The 21314-nt window shown below is 38.1% G+C and overlaps 1 protein-coding gene across 1 annotated transcript in view; it reads left to right on the top strand.

Moving 5' to 3' along the window:
• Window positions 1-14401: 14401 nt before the first annotated feature.
• The window catches only part of MARK1 (MAP/microtubule affinity-regulating kinase 1), a 33844-nt gene continuing 26931 nt past the window's right edge, over window positions 14402-21314 (top strand). Inside the window, exons 1-3 of the mRNA XM_009894304.1 lie at window positions 14402-14599; window positions 15384-15437; window positions 20854-20902. Coding sequence (XP_009892606.1) covers window positions 20875-20902 — 28 coding nt within the window. The 5' untranslated portion in view covers window positions 14402-14599; window positions 15384-15437; window positions 20854-20874. The remainder of the gene's footprint in view (window positions 14600-15383; window positions 15438-20853; window positions 20903-21314) is intronic.

The following is a 21314-nucleotide window of genomic DNA, read 5'->3' as shown; positions in this document are numbered from 1 at the left end:
TTTTCTTATTTAGTCCCTCAAATATTTGACCAATTTCATTTTAAACCTGGTGATAGTCTATAACCTGCCATCACAGCTACTTTATCCTTACATGCTTCCCAATATCCATCTTTCTGTGATTCCATTTACTTATGTTCATTAAATTGCTGGCCATTTAATACCTGTGATTTCCTATTTTATCACATTCTTGGCCCCACCCATTTTCCCCCACATTTTGCTTACTAACGTGCTTTGGTGCTTGAGCTTGCGTACTAGTTGCCAACTTCCTTATGCTTCTCACTGTTTCTGGGATCTTTTCCAGTTTTGCTCATTTAATGACATAAGTAAAACCAATACAAAGCTTTGCTAAAGCTATGTAGTTGTAGCTCCTGTTTTTCCTTCAAGTAATATCTTTTTGTATGAATCCCAAGCAGCATTTTAGTATGGGAATAATCTGAATTGTAAAGCAAAAGGGAGTGAGGAAATGCTTTGCTGTAGCTGGTTGGGAGGAGTTGTTTTTGTTCTGGGGGCTCTTCTTGAAATTTTTAGCAAAATGGATTGTTACAACTTTAAATACTTGTCAATTAGACTGTATTTCCTAATTCTGCGTTTCGTTCCCTCCCCCCGAGTAAAGTTACAGTGCTTTCTTCTCTCAGATAACAGCAGAGTGTAACCAAAGCTTTATAATGGTTACTTAGAAAAGACATAGAATTTTATAATATTCTTTATAGAGAGAGATTTTTCTCATAAACTCAGTAGATACACGAGGAATTTAATGTGTGAGGATTGCAGAGTTAGGGAAACGAAGTGTAGGGTGTACTGCAGTACATGTAGCAGCAGTGTAAATTACGTGTGCTTAAACAGTAAATATCTGAAATTCCTTTTGAGAGTGCATGCTTGGCTTCAGTTATATAGAAGTATTTTTCTAATTCTTAGATGTTTCTGTCATTACTTAAAATAAGCAGAAGCATAGCTCAAAAATGCAGAGAATCTCGTGCGTTAAGAAGAGCCTGATTTTTGCCGTGGAAATTACGTTAGCCTGTTAAATGTTGTGTTGAGCTCCTACAGAGGATATGGTTGTTTTCCGCAAATGGATTACACTTGTAATGTATTTACTCATATCTCTATTCCAGATAATATTATTGATTGAAGGTAATAGAATTTTTTTAAGCATTTGGGTTTTTATTTAGGTGTTTTGGTTTTTTTTCAACAGTAATCAGATTTTCTCCCTACTGCAATTATTACAGTAAGGAATGTCTACCAGTGGTTAAAAAGAATCCGGAAAGTGTCATTACTTGGTGAAGGACTAAAATAGTATTTTCTCTTTAAGATGAGACTCCAGAAGGAATAAAAATTGTAATCATTCAATACAATGAGATGTATACAGAAGATATTAATAATGCTGTCTCTGAGTAGTCTTTACCAAGCATACCTATCTATAATAACTTTTCGGATTTGCTTTTCTTAATTTGATATTAAATGAACCAGACCGGCTGCTCTTTAGAGTTCTTTCTTCCAGTGATGGATGAACATAAGATGCACATGAACAAAGAAAATTTTTGAGAGCACTTCACAATGAAACTCTTGCTCCATCTACTGCATAGTCCAGAGAAATCTTATCTACAGAAAGTTGGTATGAGCAATGAGGGTCGATCTGATATAGATGCTGGAATTAGTCAATGGAAGGCATCATTATTATTAGAGAATGTATGCCTACAGCAGTGTTTGTAGACAGGCTAAGGGAAATCTAATCCCTGAACCTGTGCAAAGCAAACTGATAAAATAAAACCTACATTTAAAGGTCCTTCTTAAGAAAGCTATTCTTGCTTATCCAGTGATTGCAGAAATATAGCACTGATATAAAAATAAAATTTGATGTTTTCTAAATACTGCAAGATAAAAATTATTATTATTGCAGCTGTTGGTTTTTGTGTTATGTTTTGTAAAACTGTATTTTGGTATTGTGTACAAGATTTTTCACTGTTACTTGTTAAATCCATTTCCTAGTGATATATAATATTTTGTTTAAATAGAATTATTTTCAAAGTGTGTAGTGTCAAGCATTCTGGAGTAGCATAGAAGAGACAAACTGGACGCCTGTATCCATCTATTTGTTTTCATTTCCTTCTCATGATAATTACTAACCTGAAGAAGCTGAATTAAGTATAGCACTTGACTATTAGACTAAAGTTATTATGACAAAGTGAAATATTAATGGTGCATGAGCCATTTTCCTAATATTGTCTTTAATTGAAGAAATTTCTAGGACAGCCTCAGTGGGTGATAAGCAGAAAAAAGAAAACAAACTGGGAGAATGTCAAGTATATTGGCTGGTAGTACAGTTATCATATGTTGGAGTTAAGTTTACCTCCAGATAATTTTTCAGAAAGGGTAGAAAGCTGTGCCTGGTTTCAAGTCAGCTATTGGGTGGTAGAAAATGAATAGATTCTTTGTTAGCTGCTTGGTGAAACAAAAAAGATATTTAATGCAATAGCTCTCATCCCCTGGGATTGGAAGGGTTCTAGTTAGTTTGGTAAGTTAAGGAAAGAAAAAAAAAAAACCAAACAGATGGAGTTCCCAGTGAGCTTGTGATAATTTAGGGATCACAACATTGCATAAGGGAATGTGTGTGCTTGCAGCCCAGAAAGCCAACTGTATCCTGGGCTGCGTCAAAAGAAGCATGGCCAGCAGGGCGAGGGAGGCAATTCGCCCCCTCTACTTTGCTGAGACCCCACCTGGAGTACTGCGTCCAGCTCTGGAGCCCCCAACATAAGAAGGATGTGGACCTCTTGGAGCAAGTGCAGAGGAGGGCCACTAAGATGATCAGAGGGCTGGAGCACCTCTCCTGTGAAGACAGGCTGAGAGAGGTGGGGTTGTTTAGCCTGGAGAAGAGAAGGCTCTGGAGAGACCTTATAGCGGCCTTCTAGTACTTAAAGGGGGGGCTACAGGAAACATGGGGCGGGATCCTTTATCGAGGAGTGTAGTGATAGGATGAGGGGTAACAGTTTTAAACTGAAAGAGGGTAGATTTAGATTAGGAAGAAATTCTTTACTGTCAGGGTGGTGAGACACTGGAACAGGTTTCCCAGGGAAGTTGTGGATGTCCCATCCCTGGAAGTGTTCAAGGCCAGGCTGGATGGGGCTTTGAGCAACCTGCTCTAGTGGGAGGTGTCCCTGCCCATGGCAGGGGGGGTGGAACTAGACGATCTTTAAGTTTGCTTCCAACCCTGACCATTCTATGAGCCTATGCCATGTGATCGTCTCTCCTACAGTGCTGTGGTTTTCCTCATCTCTTAAGAGGCAGGGGGCATCTTAGGACTGTGGGTGGGAGAGGGACCCTTGGCAGGCTGATCCTGGAAGACAGAACATAACATTGCTGTTTGACCTATCCTAAGACTTGGAGTAATTCAGTGATGTCCATTTGAAATCTGCATTTTAAGGCTTTGAGGATGGATTCCCAGTTGCTAGTAGGGAGATTAACAGTCTCTGTCACCTGCAGACATTGTCCTCGGGTTCCCATGTCTTCTCTGCTTTCCTGACTTTCCCTTCCTCAAGACTGAATCAAATTAATTCCTGTTTTAATATAGACGGCATCTGCTTAGGTAAGCCACCTCAACTAGGGATTTCCAGACTGTAAGACATGTTGCTCTAGTGTTATCCAAACTGATTTGGTGTCCAGCTCGGGACAGAACCAAGAGTTACCACTGCTAATGGTGGGCTGGAGGCCACCACTGCTGCTACTGGTTATTTGCTGAATCTCACCGTCTAGATAAGTAAGTCTGGAAATGCCTGACTTAGACAGCTTGCAGGCTAGGGTACTGTCTAAAGACCATAGCTGGGGATCTGGGATTCCTTGCCCGCTGATTGTCAAGGACTCAAGAGAGAGAAAGTCATACTTTTTTTTTTTTTTTTTGTACTGTTTTTATACCGTTACACTGGCTGCTTGTTTTAATGACTCTATTAATTTTGAATACATATTAGTTTTTGTTCAAGCCTTTAATAGTAGATTCTTTGGCTTGTATTCTTAAGCTTTATCGATATATATATGTGTGTGTGTGTGTGTACATTATTTCTTCCACATTTTCTTACCTTTTTATTTTAATGGGCTGGGTAAATCCAGCATCTATTGTTTTTAATATTTCCTTTGCATCCTGTGATTTATTTTTTTTCTTTCACTTCCTTTGCTAACTTATGTAACATGGACTATTTGACTTGTTATGCTCATTCTTTTTCTTGAGCTTGGCTTTTACATCTCAGCTATGCTCACATTATTTCTGTTTATGGTTTGAATTCAGCACATTGACAGATACATGTGGTATATGTGCGATTGTATTATCTACTGTATTACTGTATCTGCCACTTTAAAGCATGTAAAGAAATATCTTATTTTTTCTAGCTATATTACATACTTTGCAAAATCTTTGAGGAATGTTGCTGCTGTTTCCCTTTTTTTTTTTTTTGCTTTTTTCAACTTAGCTTCCTAGTTGCATATATTTCTAAAGTGCTAAATTATGGTAGTTTGTGATCATAAATAATTGAAGCCCAAAGATTAAAATAGGTGGTTGCATGAGTTTAGGAACAGGGGGCTCCCAGGAGATTGTAGCCTGAGCTCTGTGTAGAGCTCACTCTTTGATCGTAAGATATTAGCTGGTCCAAGGGGCATACAGTGTTTGGACAGCTTAAAGTTAAGCATAAATCTGTGCAGGGTTGGGAATATATTTGCTAAGTTGAAATGTGGTGTAGCATTATCCACATAAAGGTAAATAGATACTGCAGCCCAGCTGAGGACATTTTATTTGATCTGTTAATTAACACTTACATGAAAAACGGGGCAGAGAGCACTCAGCAGAATACTGTCTTCATTTTGCTCTGTTTTTTTTCCTTTGAGTTCACCATGTCCCATCATTCCAGCTGGCTTGGATTCATTGTCATAATCTTGCTCTGTATGTAAAACGTGCTTTGTGCTTTCAGAAGACCAACGAAGTTTAGCGGTGTCCTTATAACTTTATCTGCAGCTCCTACCATCAGATCGGACTGTGCTAGACTATTCTCAGTAGGCAAAACCAATGTAACTGAATGCTGCTTGAATGTAGGCTCATTGGTAGAAGTGTCCTACACTAAGGTGTTTCCTCCTCTTGGGAAGATGGTTGGTTTTCCTGTGCCAAAATATCTGTTACTCCTCAAAGTCAACCTTTGTATCAATGCTTATGAAAAAAAGATGACTGCAGAATGCTGAGTCTGATTATATCCTGGCTTAAATACTAAAACTGCATCTCCTTGGCAGAAACTCTCTACTGTCGGGGTGGTAAGACACTGGCAGAGGTTGCCCACAGAAGTTTTGGATGCACCATCCCTGAAGGTGTTCAAGGCCAGGCTGGATGCGGCTTTGAGCAGCCTGGTCTAGTGGAAGGTGCCCCTGCCCATGGCAGGGAGGGTGGAACTAAGATGATCTTTAAGTTCCCTTCCAACCTAAACTATTCTACGATTCTATGATGATTCTATGAAACTAAGCTGGTATGCTGTAGTGCAAGAGGCCATGGAAGTGCTCTCCAGATCAGGAAGGATTCCCTGCCCCTCCCCTAAAGGCTGTAGCTTCTGTGGAAGGGCATGAGATAGGCACATTAATCTGCTGTAGGTCCATGCATTTTTTTTTCCTCTTCTAATTCCCAAAATTAAGTGGTTGCCCAACTACTTTTAGATACATTTATGTTGTATGTACTGTATTGTATGAAGGGAAATATTAAGGTGAGGCTCTGTACCCTTTAGAACAAACTTCGAAGGTCCCTAAAAGGTATACGTCAAAGGAATATTGGATAATCCTTCTGAATATTGGATAACTTCATTTGAAACATAGGACACGATCCTCAAACATCAGAGTCCTGCACTGCCCTACAGTTTTTTTTTTCTAGGACATGTGTGCATCAATTAGTATGTTTTGCTATCAGGTTGGATATTTTAATTGGTCATCTCATCACGTTTTAAAAGCAGGCTTTACTTCAGATAGTAAGACCTTGAGGTAAAATAGTCTTCAAAATAAGACGGTGATCTGTCTTGATGGATTCATCGTTGGATCCATTGAATCAATCCAGTAATGGGGATGTAAAGACTTTAGAAATGCTGTCCAGCTTGCTAAAGGAGTAACTTAATTTTCTTTTATGTAACAGAAATGTTAAGAGTGCTTTGCCCACGCATGTCACTCCTCAAGGGTAGCTTCTTAAGCTCACATTTGTGTGCTCTTCTGTCTCGCACACCTGTGCAGGTAAACAACACAAATAAGCAAGTCTACTTATTTGTTTGTGGGATTTCTTTTGTTTGGTTTGGATTTCTTTGTTTTTTTCCCCAGTCCTGTTTTTTTTTTACCTTGTTGTAGAATGGGAATAAGTATCTCCTAGCTCATGTTTCACTACTGGTGTCAATTTGGCTCTGGATTATCAATAAAAGTGGTGTGATCAGTTTTCTTTTCTATGTTGTTCCTGTCCTGACCGTGTGGTTCCTCGAGAGCTTAACATGGAGCTGGTGTGGCCCCGTCTTCACGGTGCTGGGTGTTCCCTGTCCTCCTTGGGCCTGTGCTGGTGCTGGGGAAGCTGTTTGGGGTTACACGTACTCAGAGAGCTGGAGGTTACCCTGGCAGAAGGGTTGCTAGCTTTTGTCTGGCTTGGCTCCCTGTGGTGGCTCTCCATCCTGCTGCCCCAGTGGCAGTGCGGTAGTAAGTGGGTGCAGGCACGTCAGCAGTGTGGGGTCAGCTTCAGCAGCCATTATGCCACATGTGGACTCTTCCGGAGTTGTTTTAGGTATGCAGTGGGCAAGGAAAAAAATTCCCATTTCATAAACTCTGACAGAAAGGATGAGTTGGGATTCGGTGCCTGGTTCCAATTAGCTGTGTGTATGCTTTCCTTCTGTAGGAAAAAAACCTCAGCTGGCCCATAAGACTGGTTGTTTGATCATGAGTGTCAGAGACACTTAGCACTGTAATCTGGTCGCTCTTTTGTGAGTAAACCTTGCCTCTCGCTGCTGTTCTCGTTTGGAGACAAGTCTCAGGTTTCCAGATTGTAGTCTCCAGCCTGAAGAAACAGCCTTTTCCCCTCAGTTTTGAAGTTTGATATTAAAGCATTTTCCACTTTTTGTACTCCTGCAAACATTTGAGAAGCTCCATGTGTTTGACATGATCTTGAACCATAAGTTGTTTCATGTCTCTCTTCTCCTGCCTTTCATCAGGCCAGTTGAAAAATGACCTGGCTGCATCATTTATAAGTGCAATAAAAACTCCTGCCAGTTTCCTTTGCCAGAAGTTTCGCTTTCTGGGTGTGTTCGGTGTGTTCCTGTTCTTGTTTGGTTGGTTCAATTAACAATCAACATTAACATTTCGTTTTCTTTTTGTTTTACTGAGGGCTTTTGAGCAATCTGTGAGTGCCGTGGCATTCAGCATCAGTGCCCCATTGCTGCCTGCGTCTCCGGGTGCTGGCAGGATGTCCTGGGTGAGCTGGGAACGCTCACTGGGAGGTCTGTGATGACAGGTTTGAAGATCTCATTTAATAAGTCAAAAAACAGTGGTGAGGTTAAACTGATCACCTCCTGAGGAAAGAGCAAGGGCTGGCGAGAAACGTTGAAAGAACTCTCTCTGTGGGAAGGGCAGTGTTTAAATGTGTCCAGGAGGAACTGCGTGTGGCGGGAATAGCCTTTCTCCTTCCTTTTCCCTCCAAAATGCGTTTCTTCAAAAGCACAGGTTTGTGTTGGGTTTCATGGGTGAGGGACGTTAACCGTTTTATTTTGACAAGATAGAAAATGTTTTATTCTTTTGCTTGGTAGGGCTGACCGTAGCTTCTAGTACTATACCAAATGACAAATAAAAATGGGTAAATGCTGCAGCAGCTTTTAGCTGGCTTGTCTCAGTTTTCATTGGGGCTACAGGGAGGGTGCAGTTTTGTTGTAGCAATTACTGGAGATGATATGGGCCGACTGTCCTGAATTAGCCCTGGAAAATCTTGTTTGCGTGTTTGGGATGAGTCAGGAAGGAAAATGCCAGGTTGAAATAACTGTGCCAATTCTGAGTGAAATGGAACAAAGGCAGGAAGGTCCTGTTCTTCTGCACCTGCACGCCTGGCCGGGCTGAGGGCTTCGGGCCCAGGGAGAGGAGGAAACACGTTAGCCGAGTTCGGGTTACAAGACCTGATTTAATGCTATGAAGGTATTTGTTTTTCTGAAATGTTTTGACTGACTTCTCGGGGGAGGACTGGTGCATTTTTTTTTTTTTTTTCATCCTTTAAATAAAAAGTATCTGTGATTCCATGTGATAATGAACTCCACCCTTTCATATGGCATAACTGTTGTGTTTAAAAAAAAAAAAATTGAAAACATTGGGAGCAAGGTTACTGCAACATGGACGGGATTTGTGACAGGTTAGTGTCACCATATGAAAATTACAAGTACTCTGAAGAACTTCGTGTGTGAATTTTGAAACCCATCTGTTAGCTGCGTATGGCGCTGCACTGGTAGATGGTGCGCTGTTTTCTATCCTAGGTTGCTTCAAGTACAGAGCTGTAAACATTGCATCCTGTGTAATTTGTGATTAGAAAAACAATTCTGTCTTGAAATTGACGAACGTTATTTCTGATATGTCTCACAAAGCTATGTTGAGCATGTAAAAAAACAAACAAACAAAAAACCCACCAAAACTTTGAAGGGGCTTAGATAACATAGTAACAAGCACAGGGTAAGAAATACTCAGTGCTCCGCATAAGTTTACCTATCATCAGCATATATGTATGCTTTTGGAAAGGAATCTTTATTGTGTATGGACATTAGGGAATTATACTTCATCTTGAAATAGAAATGTTTTACTATTAGCTTTGAAGTTGATTTTTTTAAATACAGAATATTACAATTGGGGAGAAAAGGAAAAAGATACAAAAAAAAGAGTAAGGGGAAGTTATTCTGTTTAGTATTTCACTTGATACTATATATTGACCTCCATGCTTATAGTTTGGATTTTTTTTAAGGAAAGTTTTTGAAAAGCATTTTATATAAAATGCTTTTCTGAATTACAGCATCAGTTAATGAAATGTTGCCATATGTTTGACTGAGGCCAGTTTTATTCAAAAGCATTGTTTCTTATTGCTGATAGCTTCAAGCTCTTTCGAAAGTTCATTCCTGGAATTCTTATGTATTATGTAAATCTGATATAAACAGAAAGATGCACATGACTGAGTATTTTCTTTATGCACTTCTGGAAAGCCTGTGTGAGCAGGCTCAAGGTTGGGTGCAAGTTAAAGACAAACTTTGCACAGTTTTGTCTCATTCTCTTCTATCTCTGCCATGCATTGGTTTCCTTATCCAATTTAAAATCTGTGTATACATTTTCCATTTCCCTCACTGTGGTTTTTGTTTGTTTGGGTTTTGGGGAGTCCTGCATACTATCCTGTTTCAGTGGAGTAGGTTGGTAGCTTTAAATATTTGGGGGTTTTATAACAAAATTTCTGTCGTGCATTCACAGTCTGGTATGCATTTCATTGCTGATAAGAAATCATTAAAAGAATCATGTGTTCATGCAGGCACATTCAGTCTTTTTAATTGTCCCCTCCAAAGCACTTTCTTACATGTTGGAGAGAGAGAGTAGATAATGCTCTCTTGATGTTTTGATTGAGTTCAGAGGTGCTTTAGTAACTGTAGTATGATGTGACGGGTATATGTGGCAAGACTAATCTGTGGTTTTGTGCAGATGTGAGGTTTACCTGGAAGAGGAGTGAATCCTCCTTGGCACTAACTGATGGTTCAGGTACTATCATCTCATGCAAGTTCAGAGTTGCACCATGCTTCATACCTGTAAACCTGCACCTCTGAGTTCTCTTGGTATGTTATGCAGAGCAACCTGATCTGAACATCTGTTGGTTTCTACATTGAGGTTTACCAAGATCTTTCAAAAAATTGGACCCTTCTAGTTTAGTTTGATTGTTACTTCAGCAAGAGAAAAAGACTTGCCTGAGGTGGTTTGCTAGAAGCTCCTAGGTCCTAAAGGAATAGTCAAGGACAACAAGCACATTAAAACATGAAAGCAGCTGGACATCCAGGACGTTATTTTTCATCTTTCTCCCTTTTCCTTCCCCTGTATTGTGAATCAAAGCTGTTGCAGATCACAGCCGTTTAGAAGATGGTCTTCTAAACCCTTCAGACACCTTCTGTCAGGACTAGCTATTTTGATTACCTTGCAAAATATGACAGATGTCCCATACACATGAGCATTTGTAACATGCTTGAAAATGTTTGGAGTTACGAATATAAAAACTGGCTGCAAGAAACTTGAGTTCAGAACAGGAGATAATACTGAGAGAGGAAGTGTAATGATGTGCCTTTTCTAGCACTGCATGTGCATACTTTGCTTCTATGGGCTGACTGTACCAAGAAATTTGCCTTGTGGTAATTTAAGAAGGGGAAAATTCAGGACTAAGATGTTTGCATAATTAAGTGAGGTGTATTTGTAGGCAGATCAATTTGTGGAAGTTACCCCATTACTCAGAGGGACTATAGAGGCCTTCAGTGTTGTTTGAGAAAGACTGTGGTTTGGTGGCCAGAATAGTTCTGGGGACTTCTTAAGACTAAGCTGTAAGAGCAGTCAATGTATGTAATGTTGTAAGTTTAATTACAATGTACAATCTGTGAGAATACTACACCAGTGGCTAGCTAAGTGGCTAAAGGACACTGAATAAGTAAAGTAGCAGAGCATGCACTTTTTATCTACTTGGTGGGGTTAGTTCTTCTGCACTTTCTCAAAGATAATGTGTCTGGGCATCGTGTCATCTTTGCAAAGCTGCTTTGGGTAAACAAGGAAAACGATAGCTTTGAGTCTTGGGGAAGCAATGGGTCAGGTTAACTCTCTTGTGATTTTTAGTGCCATTGACTTGCTGTAATAACTAATGGAACGTGTCAGAAACGAACCTAGCTAGGAGTAATAAATGTTAATTGACGTCTCTTTAGTTGCAATCTAAAATCCAAACTTAAATTTAATTACGTTTTTGAGGTTTCTTGAAAAGGCGGTGGATTTTGTTTTGTATGGGCTTTTTCTTGGGTTTTTTTTTTTTAAGTACTTGACTAACATGCATAATACCTAAATGGCTGCTCTAATATTACTGTTTCAGTTCTAAAATTTTGTCACTGCCTCGCCTTTTTTGTTTAAAATTGCATTTTATTTTAAGAAACATCTAACTTTATGTGCTGATTTCTAGACATTTTATTTAACACTGACATAAACTGAACATACAGGGAGCCATGTTTATGATGTACTAGTAAGGTAGTGTTTCCCACAAAAATATATAACATATCTTAAGATATGTTATCAAGGTATCTACAGAAGTATCAGAATCCCTAATTAAAATCCTGTGTAGGAGATGCAGATTGTTGCCTGGAATTGGTTTTAGATGGCAGTGAACTTCAAGGAGAGTGTTGGGTTTTGCAGCCTGCTTGTTTCCAGCACCCTGACAAATTTCTCAGAATGTAGAGATTGTTCTTCTGAAATGGTATTTTTAAGTAGCCACATAGTAGCTGATGCATAATGAATGAACATATTGTAATGGACCAGGAAGATCTTAAAACTGTGTAGCCTGTCTTTCTAGACAGTGTGGATATTGCATGCTTCTGTGGAATTCAGCTTTAGCATTGTTTGGAAATAATCTCTGAGATAACATTATTTGTCCTAACTTGATTCGTTTTTTCTCCAACATCTTAACCTTGTTATGTTTCAATTTCATTGAATGCTGATTTCTAGAAGTTGATGAGTTTCTAGTTTAAATTCCCCTATACTTTCCAACAATAGCAAGGTGTTCATGTGTAAAAGAGAGGCCTGTTGCGAGACTTAAGAAGAATAACTTGACTTTCATTCAGTGCTGTTCAAATTCAGAAATTCTATATATGTGTCTGTGTCTCACAAACTAGGAACCTTGACCTTCTTTATGCATGTTTCTTGTTATCCTTGGGTGTAGCTGGGCAGAATGGTTGACTCTGAAGATAATCTGTCTAAGAGGGAATAATTAAGAAGCTCTCCAGAGGGCCTTAGTTTTTCTGTCACAAAAAGACCAAAATCCAGAATCATTACCATGAACCTTGTTACTCTGGTTTTCCCTCTTCAGATTTGATTCTGCATTATATTGTCATTATGATTAAATAACTGCATTCTCTGTTAAATCTGCATTAAAATGATCTATCCTGTGAAGCCATCTTTCACTTTGTCTATGGCATTGGTTCTGTTTGCCTATCCAGCTGTTTAGCTAAAAGATGCGTTCGAGTATCTACTGGAAGTAGGCTAATCCTGTGAAGTGTATGATATTGGCAATTGATACTAGGGTTGCTAATGCTTCTGGTAGGCATTGTATTTCAAGCAGTGAAGATCTAATTGTGTGCTTATGTAGGCTCCAAGACTTTTAAAACTTGCTTGTGTTGTATAGTGCTGTAGCTCTGGATGAGTTTCTAGGTATGGCTATAATATTTATTATTACCACCATACAAATACTGATCTTGTAGGGTGTTTTCTTAGACAAGATCTTTATTTGAGCTCTAGTTTATTGCATGTAGGACTTGTGTCTGATGTTGAAGAAATGTTTCAAAGCCTCTTTGCCTGAAGCTGTCCTGCTGATCCTCTCTTTCCAAGTCCACAGCAAGTATTTTAATTATGTGCTTCTACAGGATAGATACTATTGCTAGCATGTTATTTTATGGCTGAATAAATTTGTCTGATACACAGAATCTAAACACGCCTGGCTTGCTTGGTTCTGCAGTAATTTGGAAAATGGCTTAGCAGTGGGGGTAAAGTAGTATTTTTGCAGAGAGACTCCAGTAATGAAAAGACAAAGAGAAAATTATATTTAGGACTGTTCTCCTGGCCATAGTGAATAATCAATAATGCTGGAGGTGATGTAAGCAGAGTTGTGCTACATTTGGGAAGAACGTTCTGGTTGTGGTATACTTCTTGTTTTTTCCGGTTCTGTTGCAGCTGTTTGCTAGTTTTCCCAATTCTACTAGTGCTTATGTCCTGAAATAACTCTGCTTGGCTCAGTGGGACTATCTGTAAAGCCTGGGTGTTTACAGAAGGGGATTGACTTCAGTCTATAATAAATGCATACTGAAGTTGGAAGCACTGCGATAAATTCCATTTTGTATAAGAAAATAATTACTTGCATAAGGAATGACGGATGAGATCAGCATAGACCAACATTAGGTTGGGTGTTGGGAGAAACAGTGAAACCTCCCGCTGCCTTCTGACTCTGCTTTTCAGCTTCAGGTCAAAGATCTAGAAACTTGTGGTCTGTAAAGAAGCAGGCTCAGTTAGTGGTCTATACAAAGATATCGAGATACCCACTTTTTGATTGAAGCAGTGAATAAGGGGAAAATATTAAGGTGTCTTGAATTTTGTTGGTGCTTTATGCTTAGCAGGTACTGAGTGAGCTGGGAGTAAGCATGCCTTTCTGTTACAAAATCTAAAAACTGGTTAAGACAACACTGTTTCTACCTACAGTATTTGCCTGCCTTAAAAATCTGTAACTTAAAAGATTAGAGGCTAAATTTTACCTGTTAAACATTTGTACCCATCTGCCACTAATGTTAGAAAGCATTTGAAATACTGAAACACTGAACACCCCTTTGTGACATCTTCTGTTATTTTGGTTTCTCCTTGGAACATTTCCAAGCACCATCTGTATCTTGCCCCTTAAATATTTGGAAGTTAAACAGTACAGAAGCACTGAAGATTTCGGTGACTAACATTTAACGTGGGATGATGTGTTGGCATGCATTAAAAATAACATCCTCTTAACTCTTCAAAATTTTTGAGGTTTAAAATATATTTATGAGATATCATGGGGTCTTCTTTTTAAGAATAGATTATTTTTAAATAAAGATGTAGCTTCTTCATGACTTGAATGAGAATTTCTGTGACTTACAAATACATGCAAACAGGTTTGGGGAACAAAACTTACATGAAAAAATATTTTTCGCAATGTTATTCAAGATGAATGATTGAGTGAAACTTTGTTTCCAAATATGCCAAAATACAGTATTTTTTGTACTGTGTATTTTTAAAAGACTAAATTTGGTTATGATTAGACAAGTTTATTGGCAACATGGTAGTGTAATGTGTAGTTTGGCATAATTTTGTATTAAAAAGTCTGTAATGGTTTGTTGATTCCTGCCTATGTGTCTCTAGCTTTACTTTTGGAGCTGGTAAAATGTTTCTGCAGACCTTTTTCTGGAGACGTGCAGCAAACTCTGCCCAAAGACCGCATGTTCTGCTTAAGCTACCATCCAAAGTTATCAGTTACGCTTGTAAATGTAAATAAATTACTCCCCTCGACACCTTTTTAAGCTTTTAGTCTATTCTACTACAACTGTCTAAGTTCCAAGTAGCTAAATTCCCAACTATTTGATCTGCCTTCCAGCATACCTCTGTGGATGGATACACTGAACCACATGTCCAGCCTATCAAGTCCAGTAGCAGACAAAACATCCCGCGGTGTAGAAACTCCATTACTTCTACCAATGAAGAGCACCCTCACATTGGAAACTATCGCTTACTGAAAACAATAGGAAAAGGAAACTTTGCCAAAGTGAAACTGGCAAGGCATGTGCTTACTGGAAGAGAGGTAAGCCCGTAAAAGAAAGAAAGAAAAAAAAAAAAAACAAACCAAAAAACAAAAAAGGCCAAGTGTTTTCTATTGTTTTTATAATACTATCTTTGTAATAAGTATTTCTGCTATTCTTTTACCTTTCTCTTCTGAATAGAAAAAGCACTTTTTTTTTTTGCTGTCATAAAGGAAGATGCAAAGAGGCCATTTCGGGATATAAGAAAAGTTACCTGAGGTGCCCAAGTTTTGTCCCTCTGTCCACTCACCCCCTTTTTTTTTTTTTTTTTTTTTTTTTTTTTTTTTTTTTTTCAAATGTAACAACTCAGTGAAGAGATCAAAAAGTTTGTTGTACATCAAGGGGTATTTTGGGGCTGGGAGGGGGGTCCATTCATCCCCAAGCATTTCCAAAACCGAAGAGAAATCTATTGATAGATAGATGTCATTGACATTGATAATCTGTTGATAGATAGATAGATAGATAGATCCTTGATATTGAAACCTATTGATAGATAGATCTTGTGTTTGAAGGGCCTGGTTTTGCAGTGGACAGGATAACATTGTTCTGTCCAAACACTGACAGAAGTATAAAACTGATTCCTTGGTGGTACCATCTGGTGGCAAGGTTCTGACCTCCTGCTGGTAGATCCTAATAGGTGAGAAATTTTGCTTGATGAAATGCATAAAAACATATATATGCATGTCTTACAGGCATATCTGTGCTTTTGTTCACAGAGGTGCAATATATTTTTGTTCAAATGTTTTTCTGAGTTTAATAATCCATGGTTATTTGTTTTTTCCCAAGGTTGCTGTGAAAATAATAGATAAAACCCAGCTAAATCCTACTAGTCTGCAAAAGGTAAGAATAGATGATAATATCTGAAATTCTATGAACAGTTGATCTGTGTTCTTTTCTTTACTTGACAAAAATATTTGGTCCCTTTGTCTTGCTAAACAAACATCTTTGTTTATGCATGACCTTGGGAGACAGTGGTATTCTACTGTCTTTGCTATAACGTGCATGTGCTATTTGTCTGAGGGCAGCTACTTTATGTGGTTCCTATCTAAGCGTTGCTTCTTTGCTCTTCCTTCCTCCTCCAGCTTTGCTCTTTGCTGACAATGACATTTGTATCTAATTAGATACACAAGTAGTTTGTCTACATACTAAATCAAGACATAATGCTGTAAAGAATGGTATTTTTCTTTAATGTAGTAATGTTTTTTGTGGACTTAAGAGTGCCAATTTTCATGGCTTTAATGGGTTTTTTACCTTTGTTTTTATATTCTTTCAACTTTAATAAAATATTTGTTAAACTCAAGGGACCTTTGGCAATTACTTTTTATGTATAGAATTGACAAAACATCTGAACGTAATCAGAACGTTCTTGTTTGTTTGTGCTCGTAGATAGAAATTCAGAAGTCCTTCATAACCATTGTGATAAGTGTTTTAACTAAACTGAGTGGTTTTTTGTTTGGTTTGGGGTTGTTTTACTACTTAACTATGCATATGTTTGGTTTTGGCTGATGCTCATAAATGTAGTATTGTCCTACTGGAGATTGCATATTATAAAGATTTGGGATTTTTTTGTTTACAAATACTAGACTGCTGCTATCTTTAGCTGCAGAATGGGAGAAACAGGCTAGGGCTTATTGCTCTTCTTTTATCTCTGGCTGCCGTTACTTTTTTTCTAATTGTGTAATTCTGCTTATGAGGAGTTATAAACAACTTTGCTTTAATTTCTTTTTTCTTTGATTTCTTTTAATTCTTTGATTTCTTTGCTTTAACTTCTGTAGTGTTTTCCTTCGAGTATGGGTTCATCAGGATTTTATTTTTAATTCAACCTGCTGTGCAGAGTCCATGCAAAAGCTTTGCTATCTTTAAGTCCTATATCCTATATTAAGCAAATCTCCCTGCTAATATTTGAGCTAGTAAAGAGGGACCCACAGAGGCAGTATGTGACAGAGCATTTTAGGGGAAACCTGTGCTGCTCATATAGCTTGTTTCCTACCTAGCTTGGTATTTACACTTGGAGAGCTAGGTGAGTTTGTCTCATTGTTGAGCAATGAGAGGATAAAAAATGTTAAGACTTTCTGGAAAACTAAGCATGAAAAACTTACTTCTGGGGTAATTGCTTTAATGATAAATAAGTTGTATTTCACACAAAAATATTCAATAATAATTCAATAAATCATTCCAAATATAAATGAAACTTTCATAACCTACAAAAGATGCTGTCACACTGCACAAATAATACACAAAATACTCATGTAATAGGGCATTGCTGCTGTTATTTGTTTTTTGAGTGGGAAGCTGATAAGAAGAGAAACTTTTTTAGGTACAGTTAGAAGTAGCTTATAGCAGAACTAAGGGCGGAAGTTAAATTTAGTGATTTAACCACAATTCCATTCTTCTTCAATAACTTCTAGAAATATTTATCCTGTGCATCTTCTGCTTACACTGGGAAGTGTGATAATCTGTTGCTATAAAGTTTTCCTTTGTAATATCTTGCTTGTAATTTTCAGAAAAAATAATCTTTGTTTTGAAGCTCTAAATATCTTCAGCCTCCTATAATCTTCTGAGAATTTTGAGTGAAACTGAATATTGATTCCTTGAAAGCTTTTAAGTAAGCTTAAGCACAGATTTTGCACAGTCACTCAAGCAACTGTAGAGTTTTTTAAGCAAATAAGGATGGGAGGGGGTGGTTCATCAACATACTTAGAATTACTTCTTCTGTTAGTATTTTGATAGCTCATTTATGTATCGTAAATAAAACAATTAAAAATTTTCTTGTTCTGTTCTATGAAATCAGTTATCTACTTAAAATTTGTGATTCTTTACGTACTACATAGTAGCATAAATGTGAATTTTTGTAGTTTTGTCATCAGGGTTATACTGTACATGGGACTGTTAAGTAGTCAATTTTTTCTTCAAGAGGTAATGCTGGGAATGGGAAGTGGTGATAGTATTGTTTTAATAGGAACGGACAGTTTTTTAATGAATGTTTATAGAGGAATCCTGGAGTATGTTACCTCCACAAAAATACTGCTCCTGAGTTTGAACCCATCTAAATTACCGTAGTTGAGAGGACAGCCTCTAGAATTTCAAAGCTGGTAAATTGTACACAGGTCAGCAAAACTTTTAGGCCTTCGATCACTATTGTTTATTACTTATCAAACAAGACAAATACGTAGTGATCTTGGGCACAGGGTCATTCACAAAACCATCCCCTCTCCATTCACTATAATATGAAGGCTACCAAGTGGAAATAGGTTTTGCCATAGTACTTGCTGCTGACCTAATTAAGTAAAATGAGTTGAGGCATCATAGCTTTTCATGCACTGTTCTGTTTTGTAAACAGAAATATTTGAGCACATACTTCAGTTGCTGAAAGTGTCATACAAGCTGGGTCTGTAGTTAGTCACGGGCGTGAAAGCAAAGAAAGTGTTTAGTTTGTTCTTAGCCACTCTCCCATGTTATTTATGCCGTATAGTATGGACACAGTACTTTGCAGACATAGTTATTTTAATTTAGACTGTCCAATGTTAGGAAATGACACAAGTAAGCTGACCCTGTGAATTTTTAATTTTGCATCCTTGTGTGTGCATGCAATGTGATAGTCTTAAGTTGTATTTTATGCTTCAGGACCTATACCTCTTTAAATAGATAAACAATGTTGAATTAAGAGCACTGCCTTATATTTTGTTTTCAGTTTGGTCAGTATATGGTTCCCATCTTACTCAGTGAGCACCTGTTTAGAAGCCAGAGCTGGCTTCTTTGTGAACTTCCTGTCTTGATAGTAACATATTGTACTGACTTAGCTTTTTCCACTGTCATGACTGTAATTTGTTCCCAAATGTAAGTATTTGGGTTTCATCATAACTAGAATTTATATCAAAATAGCTGTTCTATTTTCTGCATGTCTGCCACATTGAAAGTGTCGTCTTGTGCTGGCTTCACTAGGGATGTTTCTGAAATAGCATTCTGTTGCTCTTCTGCAAACTGCTAGTGGAGCAGAAGGTGCTTTTTTCTTAATAGTTTTGATTAGCAAGTAGCATTTCATTTCTCCCTTTTTAGGGGTTAGCGGGCTTCTTTTTATTCTTTAAACTTATCTAAAGCCTCAAACTTAAGTTCTTTCTGTTGTTAAGAAAAGCAGAAGAGAAGTAAAGAAGCAATAGAAGATTTGAAACAATTTCCATGTTACCTATTGAAAGTTATGCTTTTTTGCAACATCCCGTCTCAGTAATGATTTAGAAACTAGAGAAGCATTCAGGCATGTCTTTCAAAGCAAGAAAAAGCCTTGGTTAACTGAAGATTTTTAGTTTGATTGTAGTGATTTAAAATAGTAAATCTTAAACGTAGATGTCAACCTGACACCAAGTAGAAGTGTTAGCAATGGTGTAACAAAAGATCTTTGTGCTTTCTGCAGTCTGTGCCCTGAAATATGAAATTGGAAAAGCAGGAATCAAATTTTCAAGCCTTGTGCCTTTTCCATAGGTACAAGTTCCACGAATTGAGTATGGTGGTGGCTGCCCTCTACTATAAGTGAAGCTATTGAGGCTACAACCCATTTGCAACAAGGAGATGCTTGTTCAAGAGCTGTTTTGAATTGTAGCACTTTGCTAAGAATTAAGAGCAATCCTATAAATGTGTGGTGGGGTGGGGGGGACAGAAGTCAGGGAGCACTTCTACCGTATGAGAGAGCAGTACACTGCTGCTTAAGAAAATGTAAGTGTGTGTGAATTCTGAAAGTGCTTTTTTTTATCAGTAAAATAGATCATTATATAATCCTGCAGCTTGTCTTGTCACGAAATGGGAACAAATCCCACTGTTCTGTCCAGACTTCTATAAAATTAACAAACTTGGCTTTGTAGGAAATGACTATGGTCTTGTTGGCTTTAATACATCTCTTCCACTGCATATAGAGGTATCCTCTTGGGTGTTACTGAGAGGTGTAGTGGCTGTTGTTTCAAGATATCTCTATTAGTAAATACATAGTTAACTGACATAACTATTGTTTAATAACCAGCATGCTTCAGCAGGGGGAGAGCTGGTGGGGGGGGGATTTATCCTAAAGTAGCGCTCCACAGAAGGCAGAGGTGCAATGTAAAATAACATACTGTAATATTTGAATACTGTTAATGCTTTTATTCAAGTGTTATCCATTGTTCAGAGACTTTCTAGGTTTTTTTTTTTTCTCTCTTGTGAAAGAAAATTGGAGGAGTAAGCTTTGGCATTTTCTTGATTTCTGTAAATTTGCATTTATATTGGACCAAATAAAATCCTGAATATACACCAGGATTCCAGAGAACAGTTCATTTGCCCAGTTTCCATCCTGCTCCCCCTCTGCTGTTTTGAACATTTATGTTGAAATAAGGTTTCCTGCTCTTTCTCCCCACTCCTCATTTAAGACACCCTTATGTGTTCCCTTGGACTGGATGGGCCAGGAACTACACAAGGTGTAACGTGGCTGTGTTTGTGGTCTCTACATAGTGCTGTTCCATTATTTCTGTTCTTTCAGCCTTTCAAACGATTTCTTCCTTCCTGGCTTGGAAGGTATCTGTCATGCCAAGCAGCTTTAGCAAAGCTGCTTGACTTAGTTACGTAGCAGTATTATGGAATACGTAAGTTACATCTGCCTAATTTGCGAGATGCCTATACCTGAATTGCTTCAGAAAAAGGTCTGAAAATGTGGGTTTCCAGGTAAACAACTGCTGGAAACTTATTAGAAGCTGATAACAACTGTGAAACAGAAACTCTGAGGAATGTGGATCTCCCCGCTTCACTTCTGTGGAGCGGCAGGACTGGGGGACATCACGATTCCTGGTGTCTAATTCCATTTCAACATCTGTGTGTTCGACTCTTCTGTAGTACTACAGCTTGTATTTACACCTGAAGTTATGTATGTATTCAGGATAGTTAGCTGAGGTTGGCAGTCACCAAAGAAACTGGAGCAAAGAGATAACAAAAACTTGTGTGAACAGCCTGTTGGTTTGGTCAATATGAATCTCCAGAAAGGGCTATAAAACTCACCTGTGTCTGTTTGTATAAAGCTTAAAAATTTATCTGGTTTTGATATGTAGTCGGTAGTGATTATTTTTATATAATGTATAACATGTCGATAATGTTTTCTGGAGTTCACTGCGCTATATTTATCTATATTTTATGCTAATGCTATTTTCTGTGGCTTACGCTGCTCCCTTTTGCAATCTAAAATTGCATATCTTGCATAACTAATGAGCACACTCTTAAGAAAATTGTCTTACTTCCTTGACAGTTGTTTCGAGAAGTACGAATAATGAAGATACTGAATCATCCCAATATTGGTAGGAGCCCTGCATTTCTGCAAACTTCTTTTTTTGTTATACTGTGTACATTTTACTCTCTTTGGCTTTATTTGAATGAACTTTACTGCTATGCTTTTATTCATTAAACTTTTTTGAGATAATAGGACAGTGAGCGTTCAGTAAATGCTTCCTTGTCTCACCTCCTTTATTGACTCCGCTTGAAACAGGAATTTTGCTCGGAGGAGATAAACTGCTCAGTCCAGGAAAGCCTTAACACAAAGTAGGAGATGCTGAGCACTCTGTTCTGTTGAGGGCCCCAACTCCCCTGTTCCATTGAAACTACTCTTCAGGCCAAAAAGCATGAGTTTCTTAGGTGAAAGCAGCAAAACTCCATTAGTTCAGTCTAGGAAAGATTCTTCTCTGACTGATATTTCCAGAAAATTAGAATTAT

The sequence above is a fragment of the Charadrius vociferus genome, unplaced genomic scaffold, assembly GCF_000708025.1.
Source record: "Charadrius vociferus isolate BGI_N301 unplaced genomic scaffold, ASM70802v2 scaffold261, whole genome shotgun sequence".
Lineage (NCBI taxonomy): Eukaryota > Metazoa > Chordata > Aves > Charadriiformes > Charadriidae > Charadrius > Charadrius vociferus.
Note: the sequence above shows the minus strand (reverse complement) of the source record. Positions and strands in the feature narration are given on the sequence as shown.